This window comes from Festucalex cinctus, chromosome 11 (assembly GCF_051991245.1).
Source record: "Festucalex cinctus isolate MCC-2025b chromosome 11, RoL_Fcin_1.0, whole genome shotgun sequence".
In the NCBI taxonomy this organism is placed as follows: Eukaryota; Metazoa; Chordata; class Actinopteri; order Syngnathiformes; family Syngnathidae; genus Festucalex; species Festucalex cinctus.
In genome coordinates, this window is record NC_135421.1 from 2,085,929 (window position 1) to 2,100,056 (window position 14,128).

Sequence of the window (14,128 nt, forward strand, 5' to 3'; positions counted from 1 at the left end):
GCTGAGTCAGCCACCATGTACAAACTGCAACATTGGCGTACGTATTGATTTTTCTTTTGGCAGCCTGGCGTGGCTGATCTTATTTTTTGCCCATTCTCATTGTGGCAGCTGGTCCACAACAGTCGTCAATCATTGTTCAGATGTGGCCTTTGCCGTTTACTCAAAGCAGCAGATGTGTTTTCTATCATGCCAAAATGGCTGCACGAACGGCCATTTTGGGACACGTGATGACAATGTCAGGATGTATGTCACGTTCCAAAAGAAGGTCACGTAACTGACAAACATACAAAACTAAATATGAGTGCTCTACAGTTAGTTTAAAGCAGTGCTTCTCAATTATTTTCTGTCATGCCCCCCTAGGAAGAAGAAAACATCTTGCCCCCCCGCCTATTTTTTTCATCCCTGTTAAATATTTTATGGTGTCATTTGAGGGTCTGCTATACTTCGTGCCGACACTTCATACTCATACTCTGTGCTGTGTGCAAAGCGCGCATGCTCAGTGCAAACAAAACCCCTACACCACCGAGCCAATGCTCCCTGCAAACACTCTGCCAATGAGAGTGCCACTGCCACCTAATGTAGTGGAGGTGCAATTGCACTTTATTCTAAGACAGTAAAAAATAAAAATAAATAAAAAAGCATGTTCCCCGAGGTCAAACGCGCCCCCCTTGACGAAGCCTCGCGCCCACCTGGGGGGGCCCGCCCCACTATTTGAGAAGCACTGCTTTAAAGAAATAAAATGATTTTCAATGAATGAATTGGGTTCTTTCTACTTTTGGAGAATCATCAACACGCATGAATGAGCTGGTACTTATGGTATGATGAAAGAGTTCGGAAAGGTTGGGAACCACTGATTACAATAAATGACAAAAAGGACAAAATATTCAAAACATGTTACAGTACAAAATAAGGGAAAAGACACTGTTTGAGATTTTATTGTGAAACAGTAATATACAGTATAGGCCTGGAAGCATCGCATACAGTCGACTAAACATTCCGACCACATGTAGACTGTTGATAAATTTATAGCTAAGAACATAACTATTGCAAGCAAGTATAAGCTTGTGTTTAACAGCCCTGAAAATTATTCATGCTAAGGCTGCTGGGTGGTGCATTGGAAAATATTATTCCCACAAAGGCATGAGCCCCCCACAAAGGATGTAGAATAACTCTACAGCAACCCAGGTCTTCAATCTGAAAGCCCAGGAGACGGTACCTGTCATCTGTCTCGAACAGCGTGTTGTTTGTGTAAGGTCCAAAAAACTTCAAAGGAAAAAAAAAAGTGAGTCAATTAAATGACATTAGGAAATTGCATACACAAGAAGGCTCGGTAACACTTTATAATAACGATTGTTAGGTAACAGTTTGTAATGCGTTTGTAAAACATGAATTCATGATAACTAATGATGAACTAATCATTTGTAATTATTAAAATATTAGGAACAAGTACTTTACAAATGACTAGTAGTTAATAAGTTGTAAATGTATTAGCAAACGATGAACTCATGAAGAGCAATTCAGAACTCATGATGAACTCACAATTTGCAACTGTTGAATGATTGTTAACTCATAATGAGTAAAACGGGAAAGAAATTGACAATTTTTTCGTTAATAACTTGTAAAAGCATTAACAAACGGTGAATTCATGATTAGCAGATCTTAACTCATGATGAACTAACAATTTTGCAACTGATAAATGATTGTTAACTAATAATCAGTAAATATTTAAACATGAGAAAATGTAATTTACAAATTGTTAGTTAATATCTTATAAATGCATTAGCAAAAGATGATGTCATGACGAAGAGTTCTGAACTCATAATTTGCAATGTTGTGGGATTATGAGTTAATAATTTGCAAATTATACCTACTGGTTAACACATGATTCAGAAATGTATATTACTCATCATCATAATGCAAAAACATGTCATGAAGTGCAATTCTGAACTCATGATGAGCTACCAATTTGCAACTATTGAAGAATAACATTCAAAGTCCTTGTAGCGCAGCTCCTCATCTGGGCCCATGGAAATCAAGGCCCCACTGGTGTGGTATTATTATTTTCATTATATTACAAACCTTTTTGCAGATCCACTCCAAAGTTGAACATTGGTGATTCCGCCAGTATTTGTAAACTGTTATTATCATTTACAACTTACATTACCATGTGTACAAATCATGTTATCATGAACACATTATTCATTTTAACAAGTCATTTAATAATCTTTTTGCATACCCTATTCTAAAGTGACCACACTTCATCATGTTCAAATGACTGTTTGCTGATAATATTTATTATGAACAAACTACGTTTTCATATTAACAAGTCATTTAATAATCTTTTTGCATACCCTATTCTAAAGTGACCACACTTCATCATGTTCAAATGACTAAGATGTTCGCTGATAATATTTATTATGAACAAACTACGTTTTCATATTTACAAGTCATTTAATAATCTTTTTGCATACCCTATTCTAAAGTGACCACACTTCATCATGTTCAAATGACTAATATGTTTGCTGATAATATTTGTTATCATGAACAAACTATGTTTTCATATTAACAAATCATTTAATAATCTTTTTGCATACCATATTCTAAAGTACCATACTTCATCATTTTCAAATGACTATGTTCTTTGATATTATTTTTATTATATAATTTAGATGTTTTAGATAAACGTGGTCCAGGAAGAACATTGTTCTGAAATACAACACAAATATGGACAAGTGTGGATCAATTTCTCAAAGATTTTATCCCATAGACTTCACAAGGACATAGACAAACATGGATTATTGCATCATTTGTATCTTCTCCCAATGTCATGAATTAGGCGACCAAGGATCCCATTGCGATGTTGTTTGGCTAACCACTCATGCCACTCGATCACTGAAAGATGTTCCACTAGAGATTGCTCTGTTCGATTGCCCCTGAGCCTCCAAATATTTTCTTTGTAGCTTCTCCAGGCTCTCTCTAAATGCTGGGTGTGTGCCCCTGTTTGTGCATCAACAAATGCTATACTGTGATTAACAGTAAAATGCTTGTACCCTAATTCAGGCAAAGCACGATAGGCCCGCCACTCATCACTGATGATGACAGATCCTCTCTTAGCGTGGTGAACAATGAGCGGTATCAGCTCCTTCCTTGTTCTCCTTTGAACTAAGCGTAGAACTGGCTTTGGTGTCTTGTCTCTGCGGTAGTTTACCCCAAGTAATCCAAACACCCATTTTTTCCTTTTCCAGGTTGCAGCAGCTCTCCCACGCCCATACTGAAAAATATATAGATAAAATTAACACAAAATCACGACTATTCATATACATAAAAGTCCACCATGTTCTTGAAAGCCTTAGTATGCTTGCTCTCTGAAGCACAGCGTGCCGCAATACGATGTTATCCAAAGAATTATGATAATTTTTATTATTGTTATTATTATCATCCCAATGTGCCTGTTTTAGATGGACTATCTCCTCCCATTCCGTTTGATCTATTGACAATTCAAACATGGAATGATACAACATGATATAGTGTAGTGTCATGCCTACAGACTTTTTGATATGCCTGGATACTAAAAGTGTTTCAATGTGTAAAAAGAAATCATGTAAAATATGTTTCCATGATGATTTAGGGGTAGCATGCACAGTGCTCTTTTTTTTTTTTTTTTTTTTTAGGGGGGATCAAGGTTAAAAAGAAACTGTGTTTAAACGATCTTCTTGGTTTGAGTTCTGTTTGTTTTTCCGACCATATTTGTAGTTTTGAATTTCTATATTGAAGGAAATTTGGTGCTAATTGCATAGAGCTATCATCAGCAAAACAGCCAGGAAGTGGTAATAATGCAACTGTAACTGGAAGTTATATTTGTAATGATAAATATGTGCTGCTAAAAAGTGAGACTTGTGCATTTTTTATTATGAAGTGATAATTGCCTACAGTGGAAGACTGGTTAGCACGTCCACGTCCCAGTACTGAGGACGAAAGCTCGAGTCCGAGCTCCGGCCTTCCTGGGTGGAGTTTGCCTGTTCTCCCCGTGCCCGCGTGGGTCTTTTCCGGGTACTCCGGCCTCCTCCCACATTCCAAAGACATGCATGGCAGCTTAATTGGGTGCTCCGAATTGTCCCTAGGTGTGCTTGTGAGTGTGGATGGTTGTTCGTGTCTGTGTGCCCTGCGATTGGCTGGCAACCAGTTCAGGGTGTACCCCGCCTACTGCCCAGAGGCAGCTGAGATAGGCGTCAGTAGCCCCCGTGACCCTTGTGAGGGATAAGCGGTCAAGAAAATGGATGGATGGAAATTAATTGGTGGATTCATGAGTTGAAGCCTCTGGATGTGAGTCCAACTTCCCACCCACTACACCGTGGCTACTATATTATAGTGGTGAAATAGCTGAGGGTTGTTGTCCTTACCTTTCTTTTATGGAGGAAATGACTCTCATCAATTACGATAAACTGTCTTCTTCCGCCAATCTCTTGTCCTGTCCGTCTCCTCAGCTTTTCCATTGAATATGCACATGCTATTCTTATTTTTTTGGCCATCTTGGTCAAAGATGCCGAACTTCCCGCAATTTCATCATCTATCATGTCAATCTGACGCAGCCTCAATTCTTCGAGCGAACCTAGAAATACACAATGACATGCTTGTTACCTGGATACTGTTGAAGAGCATGTATAAACTGTATGCTAATGTGTCATTGCAAAGACTTGCTTTTAAAAAAATAAATATAAACTTTTGCAAGTTGAAATAGTAAAAGCAAACGTTTTCACAATGTGAGATAATACAATAAATAGTATTTAAAATTCTTCATCAGAAAAACAAAGGTTTTAACATTTATAGGGTCATTAATTAACCCATGGGTGTCTTCCAGGCCTCAGCATAAGGTAAAATTGATATTTACAGGAAAAGACAAAAAATACTACCATTGAAATATTTAAGCAGTCTCTTACTTCATTACTAGAATTTGCATTATAGTTGCCTTCCCTTTTGCAGTATACTGATTTTTTGAAGATTTTTTTTTCTACAGATAAGCAACTGCATTAAGTTAGTTGTAACAACAGAGGCCAGAAGTGACTTTGTGACTCACACAACAAACTTAAAAATGACTGCATTGACACTTTTGGAGGAGAAAGGTAATTTAGACATAAGATTAATTCCATAAATGTTACAATTTAGCATTTACTGACCTGTATATAAATCTCATCCAGTTGAAGAGACACATTTTTGACCTGCTGAAAACAGACTTAGCTCTGATTGACTTTTTATGAAGTCTGTGGCGCTTTTGGCATCTCCTGGGGACCACAGGTCAAGTCAATGTATGTTTTCAAACATTGGCTATCAATTAATCGTTTTTTGTTTTTGTTTATGTAAACAATTCCACAAATGAAAATTACTCATCGGGATTGGGGAAAAAAATAAAGCGACATAAAGGCATGTTGAAAAGATCTTACCATTCATAGAAATCGATGCAGTCAGCTCGGCTCAATTTCATTTTTCTTTTGCAGGTTTTGCAGTGTATCTTACTGCCAATCACTTTCTTCTTTTGTAACCACAAAATTAGATTCAGCGTATTTTTGACTGTGGGTGTTTTTTCCACCAGTTCCCTGACTTTCCTTGCAAAACGCTTCATTTTCGACATTGCGCAAGGAGGCTGAGCCCGGGATGGTATTTGAACACTCTGACCAGGTAGTTTCCCTCTTAAAACAACAACCAATCAGATACTGAGTCTCAATTTCGTGGCCCGGCTTGAAATAAACACTGAAAAATGTTTACCATGTTGCCAGTTGCACTCAAGTATCTATTTGTTTCTCCACTTGATGATAAAAAACGTGCCCGTTTTTTTTTTTTTTTTTTGGTGTGGATTTTTATGTTTCCAAAATTGAAGCAAGAAATTATGTAGCTGTTTTACTTCCAGCTTGCATGTGTTCCTACTTGTACCCTGTTCGTATTGCGTTATTTTCTCTTAATCTGGCAACCCAATACGAGACTCTGGCCCTACATGCTAACGGTTGGAAGAGAGAACGAAGCCAAGCGACTTGTTTTCTCAGCTCCAAACACTAAACAGCATGGCTGATACGCGCTCACGAAAAAAGAACAGCAAGCAACAGACTGCCGCCACATCCGAAGGTAAGTTCAATGTGACAAGTTAAGTGTTAAAGTGCACGGCAAACTATTATACCATGATTTCTCGACAGTACCCGACATCAGTTTAATTAACCTACTGTGATGCGTTTGGAAATCTACTAAATTGAGACGTTGGGTTTTCGCCAGCGTTTGCAGTCCACGCAGTTCAGTGCTTCGTTGTATGATTCCCAAACAGCTGGTGTGACGATGCGAAAAATTCAAGAAATTCTCAAACTCTGACTTCTCACGAAGCAAATAGTTTATTATAGGGGTGCACCAATCACAAAAGGATTTAGTTGGCCGGCACCTCAGAAAAAGAAATCAATAAATCATATCCTCCATGACTTTGTGTCTCTTTGCAGATATTAAAAATTGATCTAGCAAATGAGTAGGCCATGTCAACGATTTTATGATATATAGACTAGTATTACAACATTGGGTGAATTTATCAGTTTATATTTTTAGTTTTACTATGTAAATTCCAGTCAAATCTCATTTACAGGCAGAAAAAATGGTCCATCGATTAACTTTTAATGCCGTACTTAAGAGACTCATGCAAAAAAACCTGTAATGACACAGCAATTGTAACATGTGTAGCCTAGTAAGAGGTGGCACACTAGGCGACGCTTAGTAGGCGTAGAACATAAATTACTGTAGCAACAAAGAGGACTGTGCTTGAGCTCTGATTGTCATGTTAAATGCCATGCTGTTGAAAACACCAATTTTTTGTCTAACCACAGTATGGTTATAAACCTCAGAGCATCAGAATCTACTTTACGATCGCACCCATTGAGAAGGACAATAATTTTGAATCCATGGCATTGTCAATTGGAAGACATTAGAATTGCATAAAATTTGGAGAATAATTGACAAAGCTACTTTCGAAATTTGGCTGGCGTTATTAAACATTCTACTATTCAAAGCTCGTGCCTCATGCCTCATCTACTTATTTGATACTTAGAAGTGGAATGTCATGGTTTGATTCTACTAAATTGATATTTTTTTTACTACATGTTTTGCCTCTGCAGATGCACCAACATACAGAATAGCAATGGAATCCAAAATTAAGGAACTGGAGAAAGATAGAGAGTTCCTGCTAAAGGAACTGTCAGAGTGTAAGTACTTATTCATTGGGTACTTCTAAACTTGAGATATACTTTAGTTTAGATATGAAAATGCATCGGGGGTTTTTTTTGATAACAGTTCTTCCATTTTAATTGTTCATGCAAACAGAATATTGTGTTCTCATAGGTATAACCAAAGTGTATCATTATTCACTTCATCAATGAGTCATGTGATTCCATGTTTGTCTTTCATCAGACAAGAAAAAGGACATTACTGGAACCACAAAGCATGATTCGGATTCAACACGGTCCTCTTCGGAAAAGTCCTCATCTTCTTCTTCTTCCTCATCCTCCTCATCCTCCTCTTCCTCTGATGAGGAAAAAAGGAGGAAGAAAAAGAAGGGAAAAAAACACAAGAAGATGGTGAAGCGCCCAAAGAAGAGAGCGACTAAAGGAAAATGCACTTTTGGAAGAGGTGTGCTACAGTGCTCTCTTTTGTTAACTTGCATAACTGTACAGTAGTTGTTCACCAAGCGACATTTAAAAAAAAAGGGGTATAGATGTTATACTATGTTACCAGTTTGGTCATTGTTTTCCAAAGTAAAAACTAATGGGATATTGATCGGCCGCTTAATTGTCGATAGCTAAAAATTATATAAGTACACTAGTGGTTTGACTTATACTTATTCAATTATGTTGTATTACAATAAAGATGAGTGTGCAGTAAATTATCATGGGAAGATTCTTATGTAGCTTGTGGGAGGATTAGGGTGAACACAAAGGGGGTTCTTTTCGTCTTATCTTTTTTGATGGAAAAACAAATTCATAGTGCCATTATTGTACTTAATATTATTTGCATTAAACCTGTGTAACTTACACCCTCGCAAACAATCTTTATGCTCACAAAGTGCTTTTCTTGTTGCCATCAAATTATTGACAAATAAATAAGCAGGCTTCATAGCCTGAGCAGAAATGCATGTGAAGATGTTCCCTTTGCATGGAAAATTTCTCTAACTCAACTGATATCACAACTCATTGCAGAGTATGAATCACTGTGAATAATTTAGACCTAAAACACTTTGATAGTGATCATCTCTGCTTCCTGACTCTGATAGAGAAGGACGCAACTTATCGCTCTGCGATTCACTCCCTGCGGCGCAGCTGTAACAACAACTTTTTTGTTCTTACAACATGCCTAGTGGGAAAAGAACGGAAGAAATTGAGGAGCTAAAGACTATTATCCAAAAAATGGAGAAAACCATGGGAAAAATGGATAAAACCATAAAGGAATCTAACCAGAAACTGCTGGATGAGGTGATGCAACTGCGGGATGTGGTTCAAGCCCAGAAGGTGGAGATGAAAAAGAAAGACCTGCAAATTGTCACCTTGCAGGAATAGGTAGATGAGCTTGATCAAAAATCTCGCATCAATGATGTCATTATCACTGGCATTAAAGTCAGGCCGCGCACGTATGCACAAGCCGCGGCCAGGAGAAGTGATGAGGATTCTGACCTAAATCCTGACAATGAATCAGTGGAGCAACAGGTGATAACCAAACTACGGGAATTTGAAATAACGGTGGAATCGCAGCATATTCAAGAGTGTTACACACTTCCATCTGGAGGGAGAAAACCACCTATGGTGTTCATGAAACTTACTGACAGAAAAAGCAAGATCGCACTCCTCAAGCAAGGCCCAAAACTGAAAGGCAAGAATGTCTTTCTAAATGAAAACCTGACCAAAAAGAATGCAGAAATCGCAAGAAAGGCACGTCAACTGAAGAAAGATGGGAAAATCATGGCAACTTGGACCGCCAACTGCAAAGTCCTTATCAAGACACAAGGGAGCTCACCAGAGGAGATCAAAACCAGGGTTGTCAAGCGATTGCAGGAGTTGGAAGTCTACGACGATTAATTATGTCTCAAAAAGTTGACCCCACATCGACAAACTACACCGATTTAGATGATCAATTTGTGGAATATGCCTTGAACGATCCAAATGGAATACTCGACCCTGACAAAAACTTTTACAACAACAAAGCGGACAAGTGCCACTATTTCACTGATGAACAATTCAACAAATCAATTAATCTCACTGGTAAGCTCTCAATAATTCATTTTAACAGCAGGAGTCTATATACTAACTTTGGACACATCAAAGAATATCTCCAGAAGTTCAACAACAAAATAAATATTATTGCAATCTCAGAAACATGGATGAAAGATAACAAGGACGTGGATTTTGATTTACCTGGATACAATATGGTATCTACTAATCGAACTGGTAAAGGAGGTGGAGGGGTGGCCTTGTTTGTGGATTGTAACATCAAGTTTGATATTTTGCATAATATGTCGATACAGGTTGACAATCTCATGGAATGTATTACGATTGAAATCAATGTGATAAAAGGTAAAAATATAATTGTAAGCTGTATCTATCGCACACCAGACTCTAAGGTGGAAATGTTTAACGAGTGTATACAAAAACTTCTGTCAACAATCCACAACAAACAAATATTTTTTTGTGGTGACATGAATATTGAGAATACTTATGCAGGCAACCTTTATTCGATGTTTTTGGAGCCAGTCATGGACACTGAGATAAGACACTTGGTTGCCAAATGCACAACAAAATACTCCTGTGACTCAAACGGCTTTGATATGAAGTTAATTAAGAGTATAATAAATGAAATTTTATGTCCACTAACCTATATATGTAATTTTTCATTTCAGACTGGGGTATTCCCGGATGAAATGAAAATAGCAAAAATTATTCCTATATATAAAAATGGTGATGTTCATGATTATGGCAACTATAGACCTATTTTAATTTTGCCACAGTTGTCAAAAATTTTAGAAAAACTCTTTAATAATAGACTTGATAAATTTATAACAAAACATAAATTGTTAGATGATAGTCAATATGGTTTTAGAAAAGAACATTCGACGGCCCAAGCCCTGACTGAATCTATGGAAATTATCACAGATGCTATTGACCGAAAATTATATACTGTTGGAATATTTCTTGATTTAAAAAAAGCGTTTGACACTGTAAATCACAACATATTATTAAATAAACTAGAGAAAATGGGGATCAGGGGCACTGTATTAAGTTGGTTACGAAGTTATCTAACCAAAAGATATCAGTATGTGACATTGGGAGGGAGTACTTCTAATAAAATGGAAGTTTTATGTGGTGTACCTCAGGGCTCAGTTTTGGGCCCTAAATTGTTTATTTTGTATATAAATGACATATGTAAAGTCTCTACTGTGTTAAAGATGGTACTCTTTGCTGATGACACAAACATTTTCTGTACAGGTGAGGATATACAGAGTCTAGTGCAAATAGTAAATGAAGAATTATATAAACTTCAACAATGGCTTAACGCCAATAAATTGTCTATTAATCTCAACAAGACTAAATTTATGTTATTTGGTAAAAAAGGAACTAAAGAAAATATCAGCCTACAAATTTCTAATGTAAATATTGAACGGGTAAACCAACACAATGTGTTGGGAATAATTATTGATGAGATGCTTACATGGACTCCTCACATCACACAGTTAAAAAAAAAACTGGCAAGAAGTATATCCATCCTCTACAGAACGCAAAAAATATTGACTCTAAAAGCACTCCAAATAATCTATAATGCATTGATTTTGCCTTATTTGACATATTGTGTTGAAATTTGGGGAAACACCTATAAAAGTCGATTGCAGCCGTTGATCGTATTACAGAAAAGAGCAATAAGAATTATCCATGATGTTCCATATACTGCACACACACATAATTTGTTTATCGAAGCTAAACTATTGAAATTATTAGATCTAGTCAACTATAGAACTATTCAGACAATGTATAAGGCGGCCAGATATTGTCTCCCTTATAACTTACAAACATGTTTTCAGGCAAAGGAGTCGAAATATGATTTGAGAGAGAAACATGTGTTTGTTCAGAGATGTGTTAGGACTACACTGAAGTCATTTTCGATCTCCTGTACGGGTGTAAAATTATGGAATTCATTAGATCTGGGACTAACAGAAACAAAGACACTGGCTGCATTTAAGAAAAAATATAAAGAAATGGTATTAATCAGTTATATTGAAGAAAATGTTTAACCTGACTTTTGTTCAACTATTATGTGGGAGAGCAATAACACCAGTGTCAAAAACAAGGAGGGAGCTTCAACACAAAAATGTAAACACGTCTGACTATGTTATTGTAAAGCAAGGACAGTCTATTTTATATCATTTGAAAACAGCATCTGTGCCGACTGCTGTGAAAAGGACGCTCTGCTCCAAAAACTTTTTGCAAACCAACATGGATCTAATTAGCTGGTCTGTAAGTGCGTTTGACAAAATCTTCTCTATGATGAGACCTGCAACTACTGATCGTTCATGCCCAAGTGGTACTCACATGTCTGGATATGCTGAGGATTCCTGGGCAAGGGCCAGTGTGTCTGACTACTTTTGACCTTGAGGACGTGGAGGACGTCTACCTGCTGGCTGTGCTGGTGGTCTTGCTGATGCTGCTGGGGATTGGAACCCACTGGCTGTTTCGCACGCTGCGTAAAATGTCTGATCGCCAGAAGATTGCAGAGGAAATGGCTGAGGCCACTCTGAGAGCCATCACTGGCGTGCAACCCGGCCGAACTAAGGCCGTTGATGAAACTTCCCTGGTGAAAAACGACATTGCAGCACTCAACCTTGCCATGAACGGAATGAGGAGAGACATGGCCACAAGGTTGCTTGAACTGGAGAAAAAGGTCGCGATGAACAAAAATCGTGATGAAGACGGATCGGACTGAAGGAGGTGTCGGACACATGGTCTTCACTATGCCCAGTTATCTAAAGCTGCTGGACTGTGATAATCCACATGGTATGAATCAACAAGTGATCAACAAACTACTGGAAAGAATCTTTTGTCATGATCTACAAACGAACAAATCACTGATGAAGAGGATCCGATTGACTTTCAATAATCCATTTGCCTGAATCAAAAGTCTCCGAATGTAATCAACTCGACAACCTGCTATTTGGACTTGATGAACTGAGTGAACTTTCAAAAATCCATCTGCTTGAATCAATTGTCTCCGAATGCAATCAACTGGATTTTTAATTTCATGGACTTGATAATCTGAGTGAAATTTTATCATCTCTGCTGACTTTTATTATTTTTATTTGATTTTGTGCGTCCTAGTTTAGTATGGGGGCGGGAACCTATAAGGTTTATGCTTCTTCCTGCCAGCCCTTTTTCTTTTCGGTTATTGTATGTCAAAATTGTGTGATGTAATGTTTGATTGTTAACAATGTTGTCCGAAAGGAAAAATGAACAAATAAATCAAATCAAATCAAATCAAATATAGTGTAAGAGTAAAATACTATGTCAAAGAACATTAAACAATGTTCACCTCGCTCTTTATTTTGAGCGTCTCTTTGGTATATTTGGGGGTCATTGTTTGTATTTTGCTTGTCAGATCTTCTTACGCGATATCACTAAAATAAACGTAATTACAGTTAGTACACACAGTTGAATAGGAAAAGGCGTGGCGTTCTTTCTGCATAAATACCGAAGTAGCAAGTCAAATAGGTGTACCCACCATTCGTAAACAAGTACATTTACCCTGCGGTTGCTGGGGTTCAACTAGATCTCCACATCTGATTTGGGATCAATAATGTACAGATTTACTGTTGCATTTCACAAACTGAAATCTTTATGTCAGTTATATGATCATATAGGGTAGTGAAGATTTGTGAGACTGGAGCTGTATGTAAATAAAAAGCCATACTCAACTCTGTTTCACATGGCTACGCAAAACCAATACTGATTGGCTCAAAAATAGCTGGTCGTAAATGTGAGAGATTTGCCAAACAGCATTTTTACAGCGGTAGAAATGTTTTAAAATGCCATAGTGAAATAAACAACTGAGTTTATTAGAATTTTATTTCTCAAACTATTCTAACTTTGGACTTTAACAAAATGAATAAAGCTTAATATATTATAATATGGGTTCTTCAGTATTGAATAAAGCAACGTTGCGGAAAGGTGACAAAATAGATGACAAAATAGATGATTCCATTTAATCAGTGTCACGCCGCCACCAGGCGTGGCGGTTCATGCTTTTATTTTTGTGTCTCTGTTTCCCGTTTTACTTTGAAATCCTAACTCTCCTCTCACCCCAGGTCACTTGCCCTTCCTGCCGCGCCATAATTACGGGTCCCCGCCCTTGATTATCACCACCTGCCACCAATCACCTACTGCAATAAAAGCCACCTGCATTCTCCCCTCAGTGCCGAAGTGTCACAGTCAGTGCATGGAAGCGTCCCACAGTCCTTATGTCCTCGTTCATGTTGCCACGTATTTTTGCCTTGTTTTTGTGCTTTTTCCTCCCCAGTGGAGCGCCTTTTGTTACCCCTTTTGCCTTGTGCCCTTTTTCCTCCCTAGCGGAGCGCTTTTCGTTGTCCCCAGTACCTTTTGCCTGTTTTTTCCTCCCTAGTGGAGCGCTTTTTGTTCTCCACTTTTTTGCCTCCCTGTTCTCCTCTCAGCTTGAGAGGAGACCCCTGTTGGCCGGTAATAAACCTGCTGCCTTGGTGGCTTACCTTACGCCTGCGTCTGAGTCCTACCTTACCTCGCCTTGTCAAATCAGTACTCATGTAATGCTTCTCAACCATTCAAAGTACTTTTTAAAAGCAATTGTTGTATATACTTGCAGTACCATACATCATAAGATTCATCTTACAGTTGTGCTGTCCAACATGATCATAATGGTTGCAGAAAAATTACTGAGTTCTATAAGACATGGCTAAAAGTATCTTGTGAACCTATGAACAAGACTGAAACCACTATATTAGTCCTTGCATTGCTCACTCATTTCTTTCATGATTCCAGCTTCAACACCCGAGGATGTCATTAAACGATACAAGAAGGTCCTCCATGTCTTCCTGCGAGGGAAG

At 37.8% G+C, this 14,128-nt stretch overlaps 1 protein-coding gene across 3 annotated transcripts in view; it reads right to left on the reverse strand.

Moving 5' to 3' along the window:
• Positions 1 to 919: 919 nt before the first annotated feature.
• LOC144030661 (methylmalonic aciduria and homocystinuria type D homolog, mitochondrial-like) overlaps positions 920 to 14,128 on the reverse strand; it is a 167,251-nt gene continuing 154,042 nt past the window's right edge. For all 3 annotated transcript variants that reach the window (XM_077537134.1, XM_077537135.1, XM_077537136.1), the window contains one exon: positions 920 to 1,263. In XM_077537134.1, coding sequence (XP_077393260.1) covers positions 1,069 to 1,263 — 195 coding nt within the window. In that variant the 3' untranslated portion in view covers positions 920 to 1,068. The remainder of the gene's footprint in view (positions 1,264 to 14,128) is intronic.